Source organism: Mesoplodon bidens (genome assembly GCF_964165515.1).
Source record: "Mesoplodon bidens genome assembly, chromosome: 2".
Lineage (NCBI taxonomy): Eukaryota > Metazoa > Chordata > Mammalia > Artiodactyla > Ziphiidae > Mesoplodon > Mesoplodon bidens.
In genome coordinates, this window is record NC_138177.1 from 185075126 (window position 1) to 185096241 (window position 21116).

General features: G+C 64.2%; 1 protein-coding gene across 6 annotated transcripts in view; it reads left to right on the top strand.

Moving 5' to 3' along the window:
• The window catches only part of MEGF6 (multiple EGF like domains 6), a 38169-nt gene extending 22548 nt beyond the window's left edge, over positions 1–15621 (top strand). For 2 of the 6 annotated variants that reach the window (XM_081224908.1, XM_081224910.1), the window contains 24 exons: positions 651–779; positions 2441–2569; positions 3206–3340; positions 3417–3551; positions 5653–5778; positions 6366–6497; positions 6631–6759; positions 6887–7018; positions 7561–7689; positions 7780–7908; positions 8096–8224; positions 8608–8736; positions 9039–9167; positions 9566–9694; positions 9863–9994; positions 10108–10236; positions 10778–10906; positions 11917–12045; positions 12321–12449; positions 12683–12811; positions 12898–13026; positions 13633–13761; positions 15140–15187; positions 15513–15621. In XM_081224908.1, coding sequence (XP_081081034.1) covers positions 651–779; positions 2441–2569; positions 3206–3340; positions 3417–3551; positions 5653–5778; positions 6366–6497; positions 6631–6759; positions 6887–7018; positions 7561–7689; positions 7780–7908; positions 8096–8224; positions 8608–8736; positions 9039–9167; positions 9566–9694; positions 9863–9994; positions 10108–10236; positions 10778–10906; positions 11917–12045; positions 12321–12449; positions 12683–12811; positions 12898–13026; positions 13633–13761; positions 15140–15187; positions 15513–15571 — 2963 coding nt within the window. In that variant the 3' untranslated portion in view covers positions 15572–15621. Of the gene's footprint in view, positions 1–650; positions 780–2440; positions 2570–3205; positions 3341–3416; positions 3552–5652; positions 5779–6365; positions 6498–6630; positions 6760–6886; positions 7019–7560; positions 7690–7779; positions 7909–8095; positions 8225–8607; positions 8737–9038; positions 9168–9565; positions 9695–9862; positions 9995–10107; positions 10237–10777; positions 10907–11916; positions 12046–12320; positions 12450–12682; positions 12812–12897; positions 13027–13632; positions 13762–15139; positions 15188–15512 lie in introns of those variants that run through there. The other 4 variants (XM_081224909.1, XM_081224911.1, XM_081224912.1 and 1 more) reach the window with 4 other exon arrangements.
• The last annotated feature ends 5495 nt before the right edge of the window (positions 15622–21116 follow it).

The window sequence follows — 21116 nt, forward strand, 5'->3', positions numbered from 1 at the left end:
ACAGGTCCATCCATTCACTCATTCACTCGTTTATTCAGGGTCTCTTGGCTTCCTGCTCCTTGCGAGGCCCTGTTCTAGGCGCTGGGAGACCCCAGGGGCTAGCAGGGCCTGCTGTCTGCCCCTCACAGATGTCATGGTGGACGGGGGTCCGGCGACAAGCCAACAACTAAGACATAAAGGGGTCTGATGAAGAGCAGTGAGCGGGTGGGCCAGTCATGCCCGAGTCCCAGAGGAGAGAGGTCACCTCCCCAGGCCACGCACCAAGTTGGTAGCCAAAGCACATTTGAAAGCTGCTTTCGCAGGCTCTGTCCAGAGCCTGTCCACTCCCTGCCTAGTGACCCCAGTAGTCTCAAGGGCCGTAGTGACCGTCTCTGAGGGGGTCTGCCAGTGACCCACTCTGAAAGTGCTGGTTGAGAAGGTGGGCGTGTTGGAGTTCAGAGGGAGAGGATGTGGCAATTGATTAGAGATGTCTGCCATGCCTGTGGACAGGGACAGGGAGCATGAGTGCCATCAGGTGCTGCTCTGGGAAGTTGCTTTTGAGCTGGGTGGCTCGACCCCCAGGAGGGTGTCTCAGTGTCTCTGGAGGGGCTTCTGGGCCCCGAGTCCTCCTGCGGGCCAGTGACCCTTGTGCTTCTCTGTGTCCCCTGCAGCTTGTCCCCCAGACGCCTTCGGGAAGAACTGCAGCTTCTCCTGCAGCTGTCAGAACGGCGGGACCTGCGACCCTGTGACGGGGGCCTGCCGCTGCCCTCCGGGTGTCAGTGGAGCCCACTGTGAGGACGGTGGGTGCAGCCCCTCCTGTGCCTCCAGGGTTGTCCTCTGGGCAGAGGGGAGAGGTGGGCACTACCTCTCAGCTCCTAGTCTCCTTCCCTCTGGGGGAAGGGTGAGACCCTTTAGTGGAAGAGGCATTGAGTTTTCTACATCTGATGATTCTCCTGGGGCCTGGCTACAGCAGGTGGTGAGGACTTGTTGGAAGAATAGCACTTTTGTTAACAGGATCCCCAGGGAGGGAGGGAGCTCCCTGTTCCTGGAAGCATTCAAGGAGAGCTATATGATGACTGGGTGGGATTTGCAGAAGGGAGCACGCCTGGGGTGCAGCCGCATGGGACGACATTACCATCCTTTTTAACTTGGAAGTTGCAACATTTCTGGAGGAACTAGAGTCCACATAAGTTTCCCAGGTGCTTGATGCTTTATCTTAAAGTCTTCAGAACTTTAAGTTTCTGCTTCTTTTGCTGGCGAATGTAGCTAACATATCAAGGACTTTCCGCCAATGCAGCAGATGGCAGCAATCGGTGGACCTGTCCGCAGTGCCTGGGTGGTCCGTGGGAGCGCTGGGGGGCAGGTTTCTAAGTCCCGGGGCGGCCAGGCAGGGCTTTCACCCCCTCCCTCTGGTCACCTTCTCGGCTTGGTTAGCATCCCTGCCTGTCTTCCCCTGCGATCTGCCATCCCTGTTCTGCCGAGGCTGAAAGCCCACTGCCTGTTGGGTGCTGTATGTGTGATGGGCCCTGAACGGACCCAGGGGACTGCCGGCAGATAAAGCGCCTGCATTTTAGTGCTTCTGCTCATGACGTGGTGTGGCTTCCTGGAGACCGGGTCTCAGTCAGAGTCCTGTGGGTGAAGTGTGCCCGTGCAGGTGAGCTTGAGGACGTTCGTCCCAGTTCTCAGGGCCCCGTACTAGTCTCCTAGACTCCAGGTGCCCCAGGCTCGTGGCTGCTTCCCCACAGTCTGTTCCTCTGTCTCCCCGTGGCCTCCTCTTCTTGTCTCCGGCCTCCCTCTCCTTTCTCTTCTAAGGACACTTGTTGGGTTAGGCCTGCTCCGACAATGCAGGATGGCCCCGCCTGGTGACCCTGGTGGATAGGATGTGGACGTACCTTGGGGTCACCATCCAGCTCCCTGAGGCCCTTCAGTAGGCAGGACGGGGGCAGGGCAGAGCTGGAGGGGAGCGTTTTGGGAAGGAATGCCTGAGCCCTGTCCAGGTTGTCCTCGGGCTCCTGCTCCTGGCCCTGGGCCCCCTGAGCTTGGGCCCGTGTCCTTCCCTCTGTGAGGTCCAGAGGTCAGGCTAGGTGACCACCGAGGGACAGACGTCAGGACGCTGCAGGTGCCGGTCAGACGAGGGTGGGCTTTCTTTGAGCGTCTCCCACGTGTGTGCTGGGGACGTGCTTGGTGTCCCCCTCTGGCCGCCATCCAGGCCACAGACCTAGGAGCACGGGCCAGCCAGGGCAGATGGCCGCATCCATGGGGTGCACTTCGTTGCTGCTCTGCCCTCGTGATGCCCTTGCCGCACCCCTCCCAGGACCCTCACTGTCTGGGGTGCAGGGTCCTCAGGCTGCTGGTGGCCCAGGCCTCTCCTGACTCCTGTGCTGGTCCTGGGGCCCCTTGGAGCATCTCCTCAGGCGGGGGCCGTGTCCGGGTGGGCAGTCAAGAGGCTCCCTTCCCCTAGGCTGCCCCAGAGGCTTCTACGGCAAGCACTGTGGTAAGAAGTGCCACTGTGCCAACCGGGGCCGGTGCCACCGCCTCTACGGGGCCTGCCTCTGCGACCCGGGGCTCTATGGCCGCTTTTGCCACCTGGGTGAGTCCCACTGCCCGCTGGCCGTCCGTGTCCGGGGGGCGGGGCCACAGCATGGGCCGGGTGCTTGCTGTCCGCGGTCCAGCTTGTGTTGGACTGTCACCGTTTACAGATGAGGATGCGGGAGATCAGCAAGTGCCCCGGCTGGGGTGTGGGGTCTGTGGGCTCAAAGCCACGTCCTCTGGACTGCACTGGCCGCCAGGACGTCTGTCCGGGTGGGCGGTGCCAGCCCCAACCAGGCTGGTGGGTGGGCTGAGCGTGGACAGGGGCAGGCCTCCCTCGGAAGCTCCAGGACATTCCTGGCAGCAAGTCCTGAGCCCCCGGTGGGGTCACCCCTCTCTGTGTCCATAGACACCTGGGATGGGAGAGGCAGTGGGATGCTGGCTAAAAGCAATCAGACTGCATCCTAGCAGCTCTTTGTAGAAGGATTGTATAGAGGGAGGCAGTGAGGATCCCGAGTGTTTCCTGGCTGGGAAGTGCCTCTCTGAGACCCTGTTTCTCATCTGTGGAATGGGCACAAACCAGCGGCTCTGCGTGGGGTCCCAGACACAGCTCGGTGGATGGGGCCGGAGAACCTGGGCTGGGGAGGGTGGGCGCTCGCAGGGGGCAAGCCCCCTCACGGTTGGTTCTGGGGTGCAGCCTGCCCACCGTGGGCCTTCGGGCCGGGCTGCTCGGAGGAGTGCCAATGTGAGCAGCGGAACACGCGCGCGTGTGACAGGAGGGACGGCAGCTGTGCCTGCAAGGCGGGCTTCAGGGGCGAGCGGTGCCAGGACGGTGAGTGCAGGGCTGTGGAGGGGGGGCCTCAGGGCCGGCGGAACCCTGCAGACCCCTCTCCCCTCTCCCCCTGCAGAGTGCCAGCCGGACTTCTTTGGGCCAGGCTGCCGGCAGGCGTGCACCTGCCCCCCGGGCGTGGCCTGTGACCCCATCAGTGGCCAGTGTGGGAAGCAGTGTCCTGCCGGCTACCAGGGGGAGGACTGCGGCCAAGGTGAGCGGCCAGCCCTGGTGTGCGGGTGGGGTGCAGGCCGTCTGGTCCGTGCTAGGCGCCAGGCACCATAAGTGCTGGTCCTGGCAGCACCTTGACCTGCCATGTCCCCACCCTGGTCACGCGGTGGTGACTCAGCCACAGGTCTGCCTGTCTCTGTGCACCCGAGAGGGCGGGAACTTGTGTGTGTGTGTGTGTGTGTGTGTGTGTGTGTGCACGTGCACGCACGAGCAGGGCGGCCTGGAGAAGGGCCAGTGCCTCTCCAAGATCGTCCCCTCCCTCTGTCACTTGCTCACTCACTCTGTCACAGGATACTCTAAGTGAGCTTTGTGCTGGAAGCTGGGCCAGGGGGCTCCTTCCTGGTGGGTCTGAGCGAGAGCGGCACCGAGGCAGCTGCTCCCGAGGGTGGTGGCTCGGAGTGAAGTCTGGGCCGGAGGTGCCGGCGTGGGGCGCGGGGAGTGACCAAAGGCCCTCCACGTGGACGCCCGGGCCGGGGGGCAGCATGAGTGGGCACCAAGCACGGGTGAGGCTGGAGGCTGGGGGCCCCTCGTTTACATGGGGGAGCCCTCGCTCTGAGCAGTGGGGCTGCCGTGGCCGCCGACGGGGCGCAGGCAGGTTGGGACCTCCCTTGGCACACCGTCCTCACCCGTCAGCCGGGGGGCAGGTGGGAGCCGAGGGGGCCTGTGGTGTGACTGGTGTGACCCCGACCGGGGCAGCGGCTCGAGTTCCCCTCAGCCAGAGTTGCCCGCCCAGCTGCCCCTAAGCGGCCTGGGGGCCACCGCCCAGCCCCAGCCGAGGGGTCAGTCTCCCCCTGAGCCCCAGCACACGGCAGGCCTGCCTGCACCTGCCCTCTTTGGCTGCCTGTGTGCTGAGACTCGGAAGGGCCTTCACCCCCAGCGCTTCCCTGCTGGTTTTCTTTGTCTTTCTTTTCCTTTTTTCTTTAAAAGCCTCCAGGGCCCCAAGGATGAGCCACAGGAAATGACACACATATTTTTTACAGCAATAATGGGCTCCCCGCTGCTGTTAGGTCTGGAAAGTATTAACCCCCAAACACGTGTCTGCCCCTAGTCAGTGGAGCGGGGGCTCCCCTAGGTGGTGGGACAGCTCCATCCGGCCCCGCTGGGCCTCCCTGCCCGCCCCGGTCCGCACTGCGTGGGTGCCTGCGTGCGTGCGCTGCACCTGGCCACCTGGTGCGTGCCCTGCGCTGCACCTGCGGTCCAGTGGGCGGGCCTGTGCCCGCACAGCATGGGCCCTCATGGCAGCAGTTCACCAGGGTGTGTCCTTTGTCCAGAGCTCATCTCAGGGCCCAGGGAGACCCCGGGCCTGGCACCCGCCCACCCCCTGACACCTCACGCCCCTCAGGCAGGGAGCGACCTCAGTCTCAGCCCCGCTGGGTGTTTGGGTGCTGGGCGGGCTCTGATTCTTTGGCGTGGAGGGTGCCTCAGCCCACCCTCTCCAGGTGCCGTGCTGGCCTTCCTGAGCTGGGAGCTTTCCCTCCAGCAGCACTGGGGCGGCCACACGGTGCTGAGGCTGGCAGGGCCCTCCCTCCACCGCGTTGCCTCCCCAGCCAGGGCAGGTGTGAGGTCTGGTGCAGTGCCCTGCAAGGCCACCAGAGCAGCCACTGCAGCCCTCACAGGTGGGGCGAGGCTCCGTGGCCCCTGCATTCTTTCCCGAAGCCCTGTTGTGGGCCCAGAGCCGCCTGGCCGCTCTCATTCCTGAACATGGGGGTGACCAGCAGGGGGTCCCCAGGGTGCACCAAAGTGGGAGGAAGGCAGAGCCAGCCCTGCGCCCCGCTCTCCAGGGCCCTGGCTGCCCGCCTCCCGAGCCCTGCTGGCCTGTGGTCTCCAGGCCGCCGCTCCCCGCCGCCCCCCAAGGCGGGTCAGCCCAAACAGGCCCCTCCTCGTCCTGCCCTGTGCCCCCCGTCTCCTGCCCACTCCCGTGACCGCCCTCGTCACCCAGGGGACCGCGGCTGTGTCCAGCAACGCTGCTGGGGCAGGGGGCAGGTGCCTGGGGCAGGTGCCGCGGGCGGGGTGGGGCGGGGCCTCAAGGGGAGGAGGGCAGCTCCTCGTGGTGGTGGCTGAGGCCCCCCCCGCACCCCCCGCAGAGTGTCCGGCCGGGACATTCGGCAAGAACTGCTCGGGCTCCTGCTCCTGTGAGGGCGCCCCCTGCGACCGGGTCACGGGGCGGTGCCTGTGCCCTCCTGGGAGGACCGGGGCTGACTGTGGGGCAGGTGAGTGGCAGCCTTGTGCCGGGGTCTCCTAACTGCCCTGGGCTGCATGACTCCTGGCGGTGTTTGGGGAGCCCAGCCTGGATCCCATTTGGGGACCCCAGCTCTGGGCTGTGTTTGGGGACCCCAGCCCTGGGCTGTGTTTGGGGAGCCCTGACCTGAGCCCTGGAGCCCTGCAGACCCCAGGCCAGTCCACAGCAACTGCGAGAGCTCACACCAACCAGCCTTGGGTCTGGACGTGGGCATCTGTGGCTGCCCTGTGGCCATGCCCACAGAGGGTGCTCGCACTAGGAACTGTCAGCCATGGAGACAGGTTGACCAGCGGCTCCCAGCCCTCCCCGGGCCTGTGGCTTGTCCTCTAGGCACCTGTTCACTCTGGGTGCCCCCCTTTTGCCTGTTGAGCCGTTCTAGGGCAGGGGCTCCGTTTCTGGGGGTGGACGCCCTGTAGCCTGCAGCCCATGAGGAGGCTGGGGGTTCCCGTGCCTGTTCCTCTCCCTCCTCCGGGACAGCTCAGGTGGGAACAGAAGTTCCTGCTCCCCGAGGGGCCCAGCAAGGCCCCAGGGGAGACTGACTGGCTGTGGTGGGGCTAGATTGTCCTGAGGGTCACTGGGGGCTCGGCTGCCAGGAGATCTGCCCAGCGTGCAAGCACGGTGCCTCCTGTGAGCCTGAGACCGGAGCCTGCCTGTGCCGCCCCGGCTTCATGGGCAGCCGCTGCCAGGACAGTGAGTGCCCGCCGCCCCGACCTCGGCCCCACCTGCGACCCCCGTGTCCCACCCCTGTGTCCCGTACCTGTGTCCCCCTGCCCCCGGCCCCGTGTTTCCCAGCCCCAGTACGCTCACCCCGCCCTCCCTGCAGCTTGCCCAGCAGGCTGGTTTGGGCCGAGCTGCCAGATGCGATGCTCCTGTGTCAACGACGGGCTCTGCCACCCGGTGACTGGCCGCTGCAGCTGCGCCCCAGGGTGGACCGGCCTCAGCTGCCAGAGAGGTAGGCAGCCTGGTGTGCCAGCATCCCTGCCCTGCCCTGGGGAAGCCTCCGCCCAGGCCCCGGGGAGGGCCCTGGACCCCAACGTGGCTGTGGTCACCTGCACAGGGTGACCCGGCCCCTGTCGCAGCCTGTGACAGCGGCCACTGGGGACCCGACTGCAGCCACACCTGCAACTGCAGCGCAAGCCACGGGAGCTGCGACGCCGTCAGCGGCCTGTGTCTGTGTGAGGCCGGCTATGTGGGCCCGTGGTGCGAGCAGCGTGAGTCCCGGCCCGGCCCGCACACGCGCACATACGCACACGCGCCGATGCACACCCGCATGCGCACGCACATGCATACGTGCACGTGCACATGCCCAAGTGTCGGGGACCTAGTCCTGCCCTCCTGTCCCCGGACAAACAGGGAGTCTCCTCGCCTGAGCCCACCCCCCTCCCTCCCCAGCCTGGGCCAGGCTCCACCCTCCCACCTGCCTGGGCCCAACAGAAGGCCCACCTGGCGCAGCAGGGAGAGGTGGGGCCAGTTGTGCCCCACAGGACCCCTGGCACCGGGAGAAGGGGAGAAAGGTGTCTGCTAAGGAACGAGGGCCTTGCCCTGGCCGGGTGGGTGGGTCCGGGTGGGCCTGGGGCTCCCTCCTCCCCAGGGCTCGGGGCTCGGTTCCTAGCTGGGGGACGGGTGCAGAGGCCTTGGGTGTGGAGGGGCTCCTCCCGCCCCACAGTCCCGGGCCCTGGCCCGGTGGCAGTGGAGGCCTGGGGAGGATTGGGTCAGGCTCACCGTCCCCCCAGCTGATGGTCTGGTGTCTCAGGGTGTCCCCAGGGCTACTTCGGGCCGGGCTGTGGGCGGCAGTGCCAGTGTGAGCACGGGGCAGCCTGTGACCATGTCAGCGGGGCCTGCACCTGCCCGGCCGGCTGGAGGGGAACCTTCTGTGAGCGCGGTGAGCCAGGGTGCAGGCCGGGGTGGCCGGGCGTGTGGGTGGGGGACCCATGACCCCTGGCCATCTCCCATCACCGCCCCCTGCCTGCAGCCTGCCCGGCCGGCTTCTTCGGAGTGGACTGCCACCGCGCCTGTGACTGCAGCCCCGGGGTGCCCTGCGACGCCGTGAACGGCTCCTGCCTCTGCCCTGCTGGCCGCCGGGGTCCCCGCTGTGCCCAGAGTGCGTGAGGCCCCCATCAGCCCTGGGTGCTGCCCGTTAGGGCTAGGGTCAGTCCTTATCTGTGGCCACCCTGACTGGTGCCCAGACCAGAGGGAGGGGCAGATGGACCAGAGCAGCCCGGGACCATCTGCTGCAGCCCCTCCTGGGGTCCGTCCCCCCGGCTCCTGACCTCCCCTCTCTCCTGCAGCCTGCCCAGCCCACACGTATGGCCACAACTGCAGCCAGGCCTGCTCCTGCTTTAATGGGGCCTCCTGTGATCCTGTCCATGGGCAGTGTCGCTGCGGCCCTGGCTGGACGGGGCCCACCTGCCTACAGGGTGAGCCCTGCCCAGGAGTCTGGGTCCAGGCAACACGCTTGCTCCTCTCCGGGCCGTGCAAGGTCACATGGTGTGGGGCGCGGGGTGGACATACAGCTCACTGGGAATGGAGGGCAGGGAGGGCAGGGAGGGCGGGGGCCCATGCCCCCGCCATGGGGCACCTGGGGCGGGGAGGAAGGCTTAGGACCACACCCTTCAGCCCTGAGCCTCCGGAGGCTGGGCAGGTGGGCCCGGGGAGCCCTGGAGCAGGTCGTCCTAGAGGCAGCCCTAGGTCCCTGCCCTTTGGGGCGGGCCTGCAGATCCAGTGGGCTGGCCCTCCAAGGGTTCAGGCCCCGGGCCTGGCTGGCGGGGATGCTGCAAGTCACTTCTCTCTCCGTCCCCAGCCTGTCCCACGGGCCTCTACGGTGAGGACTGTCAGCATGCCTGCCTCTGCCAGAACCGGGGCACCTGTGACCCTGTCTCAGGCCACTGCACCTGCCCCGAGGGCTGGGCTGGGCTGGCCTGTGAGAAGGGTGAGCGCCGGGCGGGCGGAGGAGGGAGGGACCCTGGGGGTCTGGAGCCCAGGGCCAGCGCCCCGGTGTGCTTTGGTGCAGGCCCCTCCCCCTGTGGCTGCCTGGAGTTGGGGGTCAGTGTCCTGGGGTGTCGCCTGCAGTGTGACCAGCCCACTGGACACCCCTCTTTCCCAAGGACATGGGATCCGAGGCTCTGGGTGCGGGAAGCAGTGGCGGGGCGGGGGTGTCCTGGGTCCCAGGGGCATCGCCCTGCTCCAGGGCTGGACCCTCACCGGTCCCCTCACCTGTCCCCACCTCTGCAGAGTGCCTCCCGGGGTTCTTCGGAGCCGGCTGCCAGCACGTCTGCGGGTGCCTCCACGGCGGCCTCTGTGACCGGCACACAGGCCACTGCCTCTGCCCGGCCGGCTGGACTGGGGACCAGTGCCAGAGCCGTGAGTGGGATGGGTTAGGGCCCCCTCCAGTGTGGCCTCGGCTCACGCCAGGGTGTGGAGGCCTCCCCGGGGTGGGCAACTGACGGGTAGGGGGCAGGGCTGTGGGCTGAGCTCCCGGGGCCTCCCCACTTCCGTCCAGGGAGCCGCCCCAAGCAGCCCCCCGCCCGCCTGCCTGCCTCTTTCCTCGCAGCCTGTCCCAAGGGCGCGTTTGGGGTTCCCTGTAAGAACTGTGCCTGCCGCCGGGGGGCCGCCTGCCACCACGTCACCGGGGCGTGCCTCTGCCCGCCGGGATTGAGGGGCTGGCGGTGTGAGAATGGCGAGCCCCCAGCTCCGCTGGTGCTCCGGGTGGGGTTGGGCCCTTCACATGGTGACCCTTCCGGGCCCATGCCTCCCTGCAGCCTGCCCGCCCGGCTGGTTTGGAGAGGCCTGTGCCCAGCGCTGCCAGTGCCCACCCGGCGTTGCCTGCCACCACGTCACCGGGGAGTGTCACTGTCCCCCAGGCTTCACTGGGCCCGGCTGTGAGCAGGGTAGGTGACCAACCTGGGCGGGCCCCGGGGCAGTGGGTGGCTCAGGCCACACGTGCCCCTGTGCGGGGCCCCAAACCTCTACCCCCAGGAAGGGGTCCGGGAGGCAACTCCCGGGAGGATGCCCGCTCCAGGCAGGGCCGGCACTGACCCCCTGCCTCCTCACCCCAGCCTGCCCGCCCGGTGCCTTTGGGGAGAGCTGTGGGCAGAAGTGCCAGTGCCCCGGCGAGAACCAGGCCTGCCACCCTGCCTCGGGGGCCTGTGCGTGTGCCGCTGGCTACCACGGTGCCGGCTGCCAGCAACGTAAGTGCTGCCCGTGCTGCCCGCTGGGCCCTCGGGAAGGATGATGTGGGAGGTGGGAGGTCGGGGGCTTTGCGAGCCCCCCGGCCCCTGGCAGCCGGCCCCTCCCCCTGCAGGGTGCCCGCCCGGGCGGTTCGGGCCCGGCTGTGAGCAGCTGTGCGGGTGTCTCAACGGGGGCTCCTGTGACGCGGCCACGGGGGCCTGCCACTGCCCGTCCGGCTTCCTCGGGACCGACTGCGGCTTCGGTGAGCGGCCAGGGTGCGGGCGGGGGCAGCTCCTCCCTGCGCCTCGGTGGGTAGGCTTAGCCAGCCCCTGACCACCCCCCTTCTTGGGCCCGCCCCCTGGGGCCTGGCCGCAGGCCGGGCTAAGCTGGGGGTTCCGTGAGACCAAAGCATCCCTGCCGGCCGGCTCTGCCTGGCCGTGTGCTGTGCCCCCCGCTCAGGCCGTGTCCACCAGGGGCCGTGCAGAGGCCAGCTGGGCATCCTGCCGAGAGAAGGGCCTTTCCCTGAGCCAGGTGGGGCCTTTCCAATCATCCGGAATCCTGGCTGGGCCGGCGGGGTGGGCGGGGGCCGCTGTGCCTCACTGTCGCTCGCCTCCGCAGCCCGGCCGGCCCCCAGCAGAGCCAGCGGGCAGGGGGCGTGGCAGCAGGCAGCCCTGCCGCATCTGGGCAGACACGGGACTCTCCCCACCCCGCCCTCCCTGGCCCATCCCGCCCTGTCCCCGGTTGACACGGCAGAGAGGGGGAATCCAGCCTGGAGTGGCCACCCTCCCATTTCCTCCTGGCAGCCTGTCCACACGGCCGCTTTGGCCCCCACTGTGCCCACGTGTGCAGGTGTGGGCAGGGGGCGGCCTGTGACCCCGTGACCGGCACCTGCTCCTGCCCCCCCGGGAGGACCGGCGTCCACTGTGAGCATGGTGAGAGGCTGCGCCCCCTGCTGCCTTGGGTACTTCACGGGTGTCACTCCGTCAGCCTCGGGGGCGGGGGATGCGGTGAAGCCCTGGGGTCACTGGGGGAGAACTGCGTCCCCACCGTTAATCCCCCAAGTGTCCTGAGGATGAGAAGCGAGGGTCTAGCTTGTGTTGACAGCAGCGCCCACTCGGGTCATCGGGTCATCCAGTAGCATCCCATGCCTTGCCTTGACCTGTGACTCCAAGGCTCAGGCCATCAAGTGACCTGTCCAGTTTCCTGTGACCAATGGGGGATGAACCCATTCTGACCCAGAGCCCCCCACCCCAGCAGGAGGGGGTCAGGCGGCTGTTTCGTCTGAGGACAGAGCCAGCCTTCTGGCTGATGTCCTCTTGGGATGGGTTCCCTCTGGCCTTTCTACCGGGCCCAGTGGCCAGGGAGCCCACAGAGAGGGAGGCCTGGAGCACAGCCCATGGTGGGGAGACGGGGCGGTCCCTGGGGACAGTGGTGGGGCTCATGCTTACGATGGCATGCATGGTCCTCAAGGCCCTGCTTGGCCTGGCCCCGCAGCCTGGTAGGTCTGAACCCCCTGCCGCCCTCTGGTCCTCATCAAGGGGCGGGTCACACTCCCCTAGGCCCGCAGGGAAGGACGTAGCCATGGGTCAATCAGCATGTGAACAGGGGCCACCTGGGGTGCAGGGTTGCCCAGCCTCCTCTGTGTTACCACCTCCAGGAAGGCTTCCCTAGCCCCCTCCCGCCAGCTGGGCAGGCACTCACAGCCCCTGGAGGGCCCTGGTCCCTTTCGTCCTGTGTTTTCCTCAGCGCCAATCAGGCCCGGCATCTGTGGAGGAGAGACGAACGGGCAGGATGTGGTTGTTGTCGTTTCCTGGCGCGTGTGTGCGCAGGGGCAGGGACTGGTTCTCAGAGGCCCGGGCAGTGTTGGTTGAATGAATGTCAGATCTGGGGTGGGGTGCGTCCCTGGGCCAGAGCTCTGAGCAGCGCCCGACCCTGTCCCTAGGTTGCCCCCAGAACCGGTTTGGTGTGAACTGTGAGCACGTGTGCTCCTGCAGAAATGGGGGCCTGTGTCACGCCGCCAACGGCAGCTGCTCCTGCGGCCTGGGCTGGACGGGGCTGCACTGCGAGCTGGGTGAGTGTCTGTCTGGGACGGGGCCACATCGCCGTGTGAGCTGGAGGGGTGGTGCCTGCAGGGGAGCGAGGCTGTACCCGGTGTGGTGGTGGTGGGGTGGGGGGCCCTAGGCTCCCGAGGAGGGCCGTAGCTCGAGGGCGTTTGCGGGGGCCGCAGGCTACCGTCGGGCCGGGCGAGGCTGCTGGGCTCACACGGATCAGGCTAGTGCCCAGGGGCCAGCCCCGTGCCCCCTGCTCTCCCGTGGCAGGAGGCTGACCCGCCGGCCTTCTCCCCAGCCTGCCCCGCTGGGCGCTACGGTGCCGCCTGCCTCCTGGAGTGCTCCTGCCATAACCACGGTGCCTGTGAGCCCTCGTCGGGCGCCTGCCACTGCAGCCCCGGCTTCTACGGCCAGGCCTGCGAGCACCGTGAGTCGTGGGGTCGACCCCTGTCCTGGCATCCGCTCCTCCGCTTTCCGTGTCACTCCCCGTGGGGGCCCGATGAGATGAGGCCTGACCCCAGCTTCGGTGGGGCTCCCGGGGCAGAGGTCCCAGCTCAGGGCCGGGCCTGGGTGGGAGGATGGGGGAGCTGGGCCCCTGACCCAGTCCTTTGCTAACTCTGGGCAAACTGAGTCAGGAGCTCCAACCCGGGTCTCCCTCAGCCTGTCCCCCTGGCTTCCACGGGGCTGGCTGCCGGGGGACGTGCGAGTGTCAGCACGGCGCCCCCTGCGACCCCGTCAGTGGCAGGTGTCTCTGCCCTGCCGGCTTCCGCGGACAGTTCTGCGAGAAGGGTGAGTGTTCCGTGAGCCCACGTTCTCCATCCGGCCCCTCACCCTGGGTACGGGACAGGTGATGCTAAGCCCACTGCCCCCACCAGGGTGTGAGCCAGGCTCATTTGGAGAAGGCTGCAACCAGCAGTGTGACTGCGAGGATGGGGTGCCCTGTGACCCTGTCACCGGCCACTGCCTATGCCCCCCGGGGCTCACGGGGGCCACCTGTGACCTGGGTGAGTCTGGGGTCCCGCTTGGTGGGGGGCATGGGTGCGGGTCTCTGTCAGTGGTATTGACCGTGTTGACGGAGCCCCATCTGTGCCACGTTGTGGCCTGGGCACCGTGCCCAACCCGTCCCTCTGCAGGGGCCCCAGCGTGGAGCTCCTGCTCGGGGTTGTCAAGGCCCGTCCTGCCCTCTGGCCCCCACCTGAGTCCCCGGTTAGCCTCTCCCTTGGGCGTGGGCTGCAGTCCTAGAGAGAGGGCCCAGTTAGGTGGGAAGGAAACGTGCCAGCCTCCCAGACGTGCCAGGGGAGGAGGCGCCGGCCCTGGGACCTCCACACACGTCCTTGTGGCTCTTGGCCGCGTCGCCCTGGAGGGAGCATCCCTGACCGCCAGCTCACCTTCGCCAGCCGGGGGCTGGGCGGGAAGGCGGGCAGTGACTCTGGGCTGGTGCCTGGTGCCTGGTGCTTTCCCGCGTGAGAGCTCCTGCAGGACAGGGAAGCTGAGGCCTGAGGTCCTTGCTCCCGCACATTCCCCACAGGGTGGCCCGAAGCCTGGGGTCCCGGCCCCAGGCAGACAGGAGTGGCACTCAGGCCCGTCTCTCCCGCGTCTTGTGCCCTCAGGCTGCAGAAGGGGCTTCTTCGGGCCAGGCTGTGCCTTGCGCTGCTCCTGCGGGGGTGGGGCTGACTGCGACGCTGTCAGTGGGCAGTGCCACTGCGTGGACGGCTACATGGGGCCCATGTGCCAGCAGGGTGAGTCAGGCTCGGGGGAGAGAGGGAGGACTCTGTGCTGGCTGGGCCAAAGGTCACCAACCCAGCGCGGCGCCTGTGGTATCTGCAGGCCTCTGACGGGCCAAGTGTGAACCTTCCGGCCCTTGGACCATGGGGCCGGACTCGGCCGTGGGCCAGCCTGCAGTGCCCTGCTGACTCCAGGCCCAGACAGCGGCTGGGGTGGGTTCAAACTGCAGAGGGTGGAGACCCCACGGGCAGGGCTGGGTGATCCAGCGTGGGTGGGCACAGACACAGCCCACCGCCCCACCCGTTCCTCGCCCTGCATGTGTGTGAACCAGGGCACGACGACGGTGCACCTGTGCACGTGTGTGCAGTAGCACAGGTGTGTGCTCCGGTCTGTGCACACTAGCACCTGCGTGTGTCCCAGGGTGTGCGTGCCAGTGCCTGTGTGCGCTCCCATGCGCACGTGTGCTTCACGGCATGCCTGTGCTCCAGTGCATACATGTGCCTGTGTGCACCCACGGGCAGGGTCGGGGAAGGTGCCGTGATGGCACCGTGGCCTCTCAGCCCCTCAAGCCTCTGGGAGAATGTGCTGTCTGCAGGCAGATCTCGGGGTTCCCTGCCCCTCCAGCCAGCTGTGCCCCTCTGGTGTCCTCGTCACCTCCCCCAGGCCCAGCCTGCTCCTGGGAAGAAGCAGGACCAAAAGGTCGTGTCTGCCAAGCGAGGCCAGAGGCTGGCTTGGGGCCTGTGCCGGGCAGGCCCTGAGGTGGAGTGAAGGGGGAGCCAGGCTGTGAGCGGGGATTCCAGTCTGGGCTCCTTGGCTTGGGGACCCCAGACATGGTCTTCATATTGTGTGTGCATCTTTTCGAGCCTCGTCAAGGCAGCCCTGGCCCCAAACTGCTAAGCACCTTTGGGGGTGTCCCACCTCCTGCAGAGGCGTGGGGGTGGGGCAGGTGCAGGCAGAATCTGGGGGGCTGGTGCTGGGATGAACGCTGTCCACGGCGGCACCTGGTGGTCAGGTGTGGTACTGCGCCGCAGGCGTCCTGGGCGGCCTTGACCTTCAGCAGGGTCAGGAGCTGGGGGTTCACCTGCCTGAGGCCCCGTCTGCTGGAGCAGAGCCCTGCTGGGAAGGAGGACAGGCAGGGCCTCGCTGCCCTCTGTCCTGGAGCGGACCCTGCTTGGTCCCTCCCCATCCAAACCAAAGTCCCACCTCCCGGCCCCTCTTCCAGCAGGCAGGGCTGGGGACATTCCTTTGGGGAGCGGGAGAGCCCCATCACTTGCATAGGAGTGAGGCGGGGAGAGGCCATGCAGGGTGGGACTGGGGGTCCCTGCAGGCCTCGCTGCCCCGTTTCTGTTGCCCACCAAAGGGTGGGGCAGTAGCGTGTCTGTCTGCCTTCAGGTGGGCCCTCCCAGTTCCCGGAGACCCCATCCCCAGCCCTGGGCCCAGGTAAGGGGGCCGGGGGCATCCCCACATTGCCAGGAGGGTGGCATTTGGTGGCATCGTGTGTTCGTTACCAGCAGACTAAGGCCAGAGGAGGGATGAGGATCGGGCACTTACGTGTGATCTGGACCCCACTGGGTGGCGGGCATTCCAGAATCTGGACCTCGGAGAGGAGGCGTCGGGGGCGGCTGCGGAGGAGCGGCTGGGCTGTCTCCCCGCTCTGTCGGGCTGACGCTGGAAGGACGGGAGGGGAGTCCGGAGCCCAGAGCTCTGAACACTTGGAGAGTTTGCGCCTGCCCCGGGGCTGACCTGCTCTTCTCCTGCCCTTCAGTGGCTTCGCCGTCAGCCTCTCACGGCCCCGGGCTCAGCAGCAGCGCCGAGAAGCACTAGCTCAGGGGCAGTGCCCGCCGAGGCCTGTCTCCCAGGGGCCTTGGTGACCACTGAGGAGGGACGCCGGGGACCGGGACTCCGGCCCTGCTCTTGTCTCCGAGGCCTGGGGACAGTCGTGCAGCTACAAGGATCGTCTGGCCACGAGGAGGGAGGCCCTGCCCGGCCGGGCTCTGCAGCACCGGGGCACCGGCGCGGGGACCACATTGTGCAGGAAGCCCCCCGACCGGCGCCCTGGGGCGGGACTGTGGGCAGGTGTGGGTGCAGGTGCGGGTGTGAGGCCCCTGCCCTCGGAGCAGGTGCTTGTGGTGCTAAGCCCTGGGACTGCTGCAGCTCAGCCTGTTTACCTGGAAACAGCTGGGCCGTATTTATGGAAAGGTATTTATGGGCAGCCAGACATGCCCACTGCACCCCTGGGCGCTGGAGGGCTTCCCGCCTCCTGCCCAGCCCGGGAAGCCCTGACTCGGGACTGCGGGGCCTTGAGGGGCCTCTGGGTGGGCGCTTCAGTACCATGTGAAACCCAGTAAGTTAAGAAAGGAGCAGCCACTTTCTCAAGGCCTGTGTGTTCACTGCTTCGTGTGGGCCCCGCGGGGTGGCCTTCTGGGCCTGCCGGCATGAATGCACCTGACCAGAGAGGCCCGTTTGGCCCCTGTGCCCCTCTGGGGACAGGGGGTGCCACACAAGCAAAGTTGGGGTTTATCCCAGTTCCCGGTGCTCTAGAGGGGCATGGTGCCCCAAGACCGAGGAAGCGCTGAGTCCTAGAGCCTGCGTGGGGGAAGCATGGCCCCGAGGGGAGGAGGGCAGGGGTGCTGTTGGGGGCACCCTGGGTGCCCCCCTACTCCTACCCCTGCCCTATCTTCAGGGTAGAGCCAATGGAGAGGGCTGGACCCAGATTGTCACGCCGGACACTTAGGTCTGGGCTGTACCCCCTCTCCCCTCCCCTCCAGCACCAGCCCAGGTAGCTGATGCCTCCAAGGGCGAAGGATCTCATGGGGCTGAATAGGGTGGGTTCTAGAAAGCCCTGTCCCCTTAGACAACTAGTGAACAGCCAGTAGCAGAGGAAACCGAATTAATGGGCCACCGTGTTAAGACTCTGAGGTACATAAATATAATCCATACCCTGGAAGAGGTTGGGGATGGTGGTGGTAACGTGATGTAGGAAGAAGCAGGCCGAGAAGGACCAGCGTCAGGACTGAGCAGGAGCGTATGGGAGCTGGAGTCGGAGGGAGGGCGGCAGGAATCAGGCTGAACAATGGGTTTTCCAGCCCAGGACACTCCCAGGAGGCAGCATGGAGGCTGAGAGAGAGAGAAGATACAAAGGAAAGATCGGTAGAAATGGACAAGGGACGTGTTAACACCCGTGTGCCTGAAGTCCTAGAAAAAGAAGGTAAAAACCATGGACACAAAACAGCAAGTTCTCAGGTCCAAAGCTAGATGATCTCAGATGGAAAGCACTCAAAGTGCAAATAAAACAAAATAAAAAAGCCCTATAGTCCAAAGCACTTAGAGAATAGTAGAGGCAAGGAGAAATCCTGCAACGCCCAGAAAACACAGACAGGCGTCAGGAGTGACATGTGACTCCACAGCAGAAACACGGAAAGCGACAAGATGGTGACGTTGATTTCAAAGTGTTGAAGAAAAGATGTCGAAATTTGAATGTCATGGCCTTGAATCATGTGTCCTGCTAAACTGTCACTGAGAAGCAAAGTGGATGTTTATTCTCAGGTGTCCAGGGCCTCGGTGGGCACCGCGCGAGAACCGGATGTGAAAAATACACTCAGAGAAGTTTCCCAGCGAGAAGGGGAAGTGTGAGGTAGTCACTGCATTTCCCACGTGACCTAGTGGTTAAGAGACTCAGAACAATCACAGCGGAAGCCAGGTGAGGGGAGAGCTGAGGCAGGCGGGGAAGAGAAAGACACGGATATAAGGAAGCCAAACCCTAGTGCAGTTGGAGCTGAATAAGAAACTGTGACCTCCGCAAAAATGCTGGCAGGACGTTTAACTTTCAGATGGGAGGGAATTTCACCTCTCCAATGGACGGCAGGCAGGAAGGAAAAGTCAAGCAGAATAAGAAAGTAGATTAAAGCCTGATTGAAGTTGTTACAGATGATCAAAAATCAGATCCCTAGACTGCATTAAACATTCTTTTTTTTTTTTTTTTTTTGCGATACGCGGGCCTCACTGTCGTGGCCTCTCCTGTTGTGGAGCACAGGCTCCGGACGCGCAGGCTCAGCGGCCATGGCTCACGGGCCCAGCCGCTCTGCGGCATGTGGGATCTTCCCGGACCGGGGCACGAACCTACGTCCCCTGCATCTGCAGGCGGACTCTCAACCACTGCGCCACCAGGGAAGCCCTAAACATTCTTCAACAGCATTTTATTTACGAAAGACATACCTGGAAGGACAGAAGTATATGCGTACAAAGTAAACAGAAAGCTGGGCCGTGAGTTTTGCTATTTCAGGGTGAAAAGCATCGTATGTGACTGTATGTAAATATACACACATACGTGCACCAACAGTCGAGGCTCAGATTCGCAAAGCTGTGGTGGGTGTAACAGGCAGAAGTGATTAAACTGGTGATTTTAATATGCTATTTATAAAAGCCAATACAGGGCTTCCCTGGTGGCGCAGTGGTTGGGAGTCTGCCTGCCGATGCAGGGGACACGGGTCCGTACCCCGGTCCGGGAAGATCCCACATGCCGCGGAGCGGCTGGGCCCGTGAGCCATGGCTGCTGAGCCTGCGCGTCCGGAGCCTGTGCTCCGCAACGGGAGAGGCCCCAACAGTGAGAGGCCCGCGTACCGCCAAAAAAAAAGCCAATACAAAAGCAAGACATAGCAATGATAACATTTTAATCATCTTTACACACGTGCTGTGTATACCTGTGCCTATATTCATTTATTTATATTCACATATGTACACATGTATGTTTAAGTCTATGAACTTCATACTCAGTGAATGGAGGATAACGGAACATTTAACAAACCTAAAATTCCGTCTTTGAAGAGTAGTAAAGAAGAATATTCTAACAAGATTGATGATTTTTTTAAACATGAAGCAAGAAAAAAAATACAGAAGATGGGAGGGTTAACTACAGACACAGAGAATAAGACATACAAGAGAATATTAGGAAAAACTACGTACTAGTAACTTTGAACACTTAGCAAAATGGATATGTTTTGGGAAAGTATAAAATGCCAGGATCAGTGTAAGTAGAAATTAAAAACATGAATAAACTAGTAACAAGTAAATGCAAATAGTAGTCACAGCTCCGCCTCCCCCTCTGTCCCCAGGAATACCTGGGACAGGTGTCGGTAAAGGGGGCTGGGCCAGACTTCTGAGACACAGGAACTTGTCTGATGTGAGATGTTCCAGAAACATTAAATAGAGGAAACGCGACTCATTTCAGGAGGCCAGTCCCACCTGGGTTCTACAACCAGGTGAGGGCAGTACGAGAAAAGGAAATCACAGACTCGCAGCACGTATGCAGAAAGCCTGAGCAAACTATGCCAGCGTCTCACAAATACTTAGAAAAACCCCCCTTGATCCAGTGGGACTTGGACCTGATTAAAATGAGAGGACAGTTTGACATCAGAAAATGTGTCCACGTGTTTGGGTGACACGAAAGATCACGATGGTCTTGCTAGAAGTAGAAACAGCATTCGATAAAGTTCAGCTGTCTTTCGGATGTAAGTTCTTGGAAAACGGGGGACAGAAAGGCGCTTTCTTGGCAATGGTCATGTGCTAAGAATGTACTAGTTGAGCAGGGAAAGTGATGGATTCCAGCAAGTGGCCCAGGCCTCCTCGACCCCCAACCTGGGCTCCTGCCTCCCCTCCCCCGCGTTGCTGGTCTCCGCAGCCCTGGTGGGACAGCCTGTATTTCTGGCCGTCCTTCCACATTAGAACTGGGGGCATGGGCTCGGCTTGCGTCATGCTGGGCCACCTGGACAGGACCTGGGTTGGGCCCTGTAAACCTCGTGGGAAGAAAGAACAAATTCCCTTAAAGATGGAGAATCAGATCGTCACTCACTCCACCTGACCCCAGCAGAGCTTGGAGGACCCCAGGCCATACCATCAGGTGAGCAAAAGAAGTAAGAGGTGTTCAGACCTGCGGGGAAGTGAGAGACCAGCCTGTCGCTATAGGAAAGCTGAGAGGGCCCGAGACAGATGAGCACAATTACAGGAATTCGGCAGCGTGGGCCACAAAATCATATAGATGATAGGAAATGTATAAAACCTATAAAAACCTGTAGCTCTAAAATACTGCCAATGACCCACTAGAAAACAGAGTACAAAATAGGATCCTGTTCGACGTGGCAACCAACCCCGGAAATACCGGAATTTATCTGGCGAGAAGATGGGTGAAGCCCTTCACGGTTTCAGATCTTAAGGGCCAGAAAGTGAGGATGCCGGCCCCGGCCAGCCCTCAAATGGACTTGGTTCCAGTGACGGGGTAGATGGGTGACAACTGGGGGGGGTGGTGGTTTGGGGCCCAATGTCAGGAATCCTGACAAATAACAGAGAGCCTGGAGGAGGTGAGTGGATCTGCGCGTCCAAACACTGGTGCACAGCGTTGCTCCCAAGGGGCAGAGACGGCAGTCCAAGGGCTCTATGTGAGGCCTGGGGATTGGGGTCCCCCAGGCACCGTTGGGTCCCAGGGGCCTGGGGGCCTTTGGATGCAGTGTAGGCCCGAGGGCTGGGCCACAATGCCTGTGCCGGCCACCAGGGGCGATAGAGGGCAGCCTGGGCAGGGTGGGGGTGGGGGGGTCTCCCAGCAGGAGGGACCCGTCAGGGATGTTCCCTAGTGGCTGGGAGCAGCCAGATGTGCAGAGAGATCCTAAAACTCACGTTGAGTGTGGTGAGAACGAGGTCACGGGGACATACACCCTTTATGTAAATTATGTCCCCCTCTCCATAGAGGGAAACTGATTTACGAGGACATTCAGCACATGGGAGGGGGGCCTCCAGGCCCTGGGGTGATGAGCTCAGCTCAGCCCCTGATGCTCCCCCAACAGAGGGTTGGGGGGCCGTCCAGCTGTGTGACCGCCCACCCCTGGCCTCTGCGCTCCCGCGAACCACACCCCTTGTGCTCCCACCTCTCCAGGGAGGGCGGAGGGTGCCCACTGCCCCTCGGGGCTGGGCACTGAGGTGCCCGGCAGCTCTGGGGAAGGGCCCCCACTCCTCCACAGTCACATCCACCCTGGTGCCCCGAGGCGAGAGGGCCCTGTGGAAGGGCTGGGACACCACAGTGTCATTCCCACCGGACCTCGTCTGGACATAGACTTTGCTGGAGTCAGCTGGGGTCCTAGGAAGCCTCAGTGACCCCCCGCAAACCCTTTGACCTCACCAGTAGGCAGAGGGCCCTTGGGCCTCTATCTCCCCACTTTGTAACAGGAGGGGTCGGGCTCGGTCCATTCCTGGTGTCGCCCCCTCCCCAGTGGAGCGGGTGTGACAGCCTCCTCCATGGGACCCCCTGTTATCTGGAGGGGGGAGTGTCACTAGGCACCAACACGGAGGACGTCTGTGGTCCTAAGAGAAGCAGCTCGGCAAG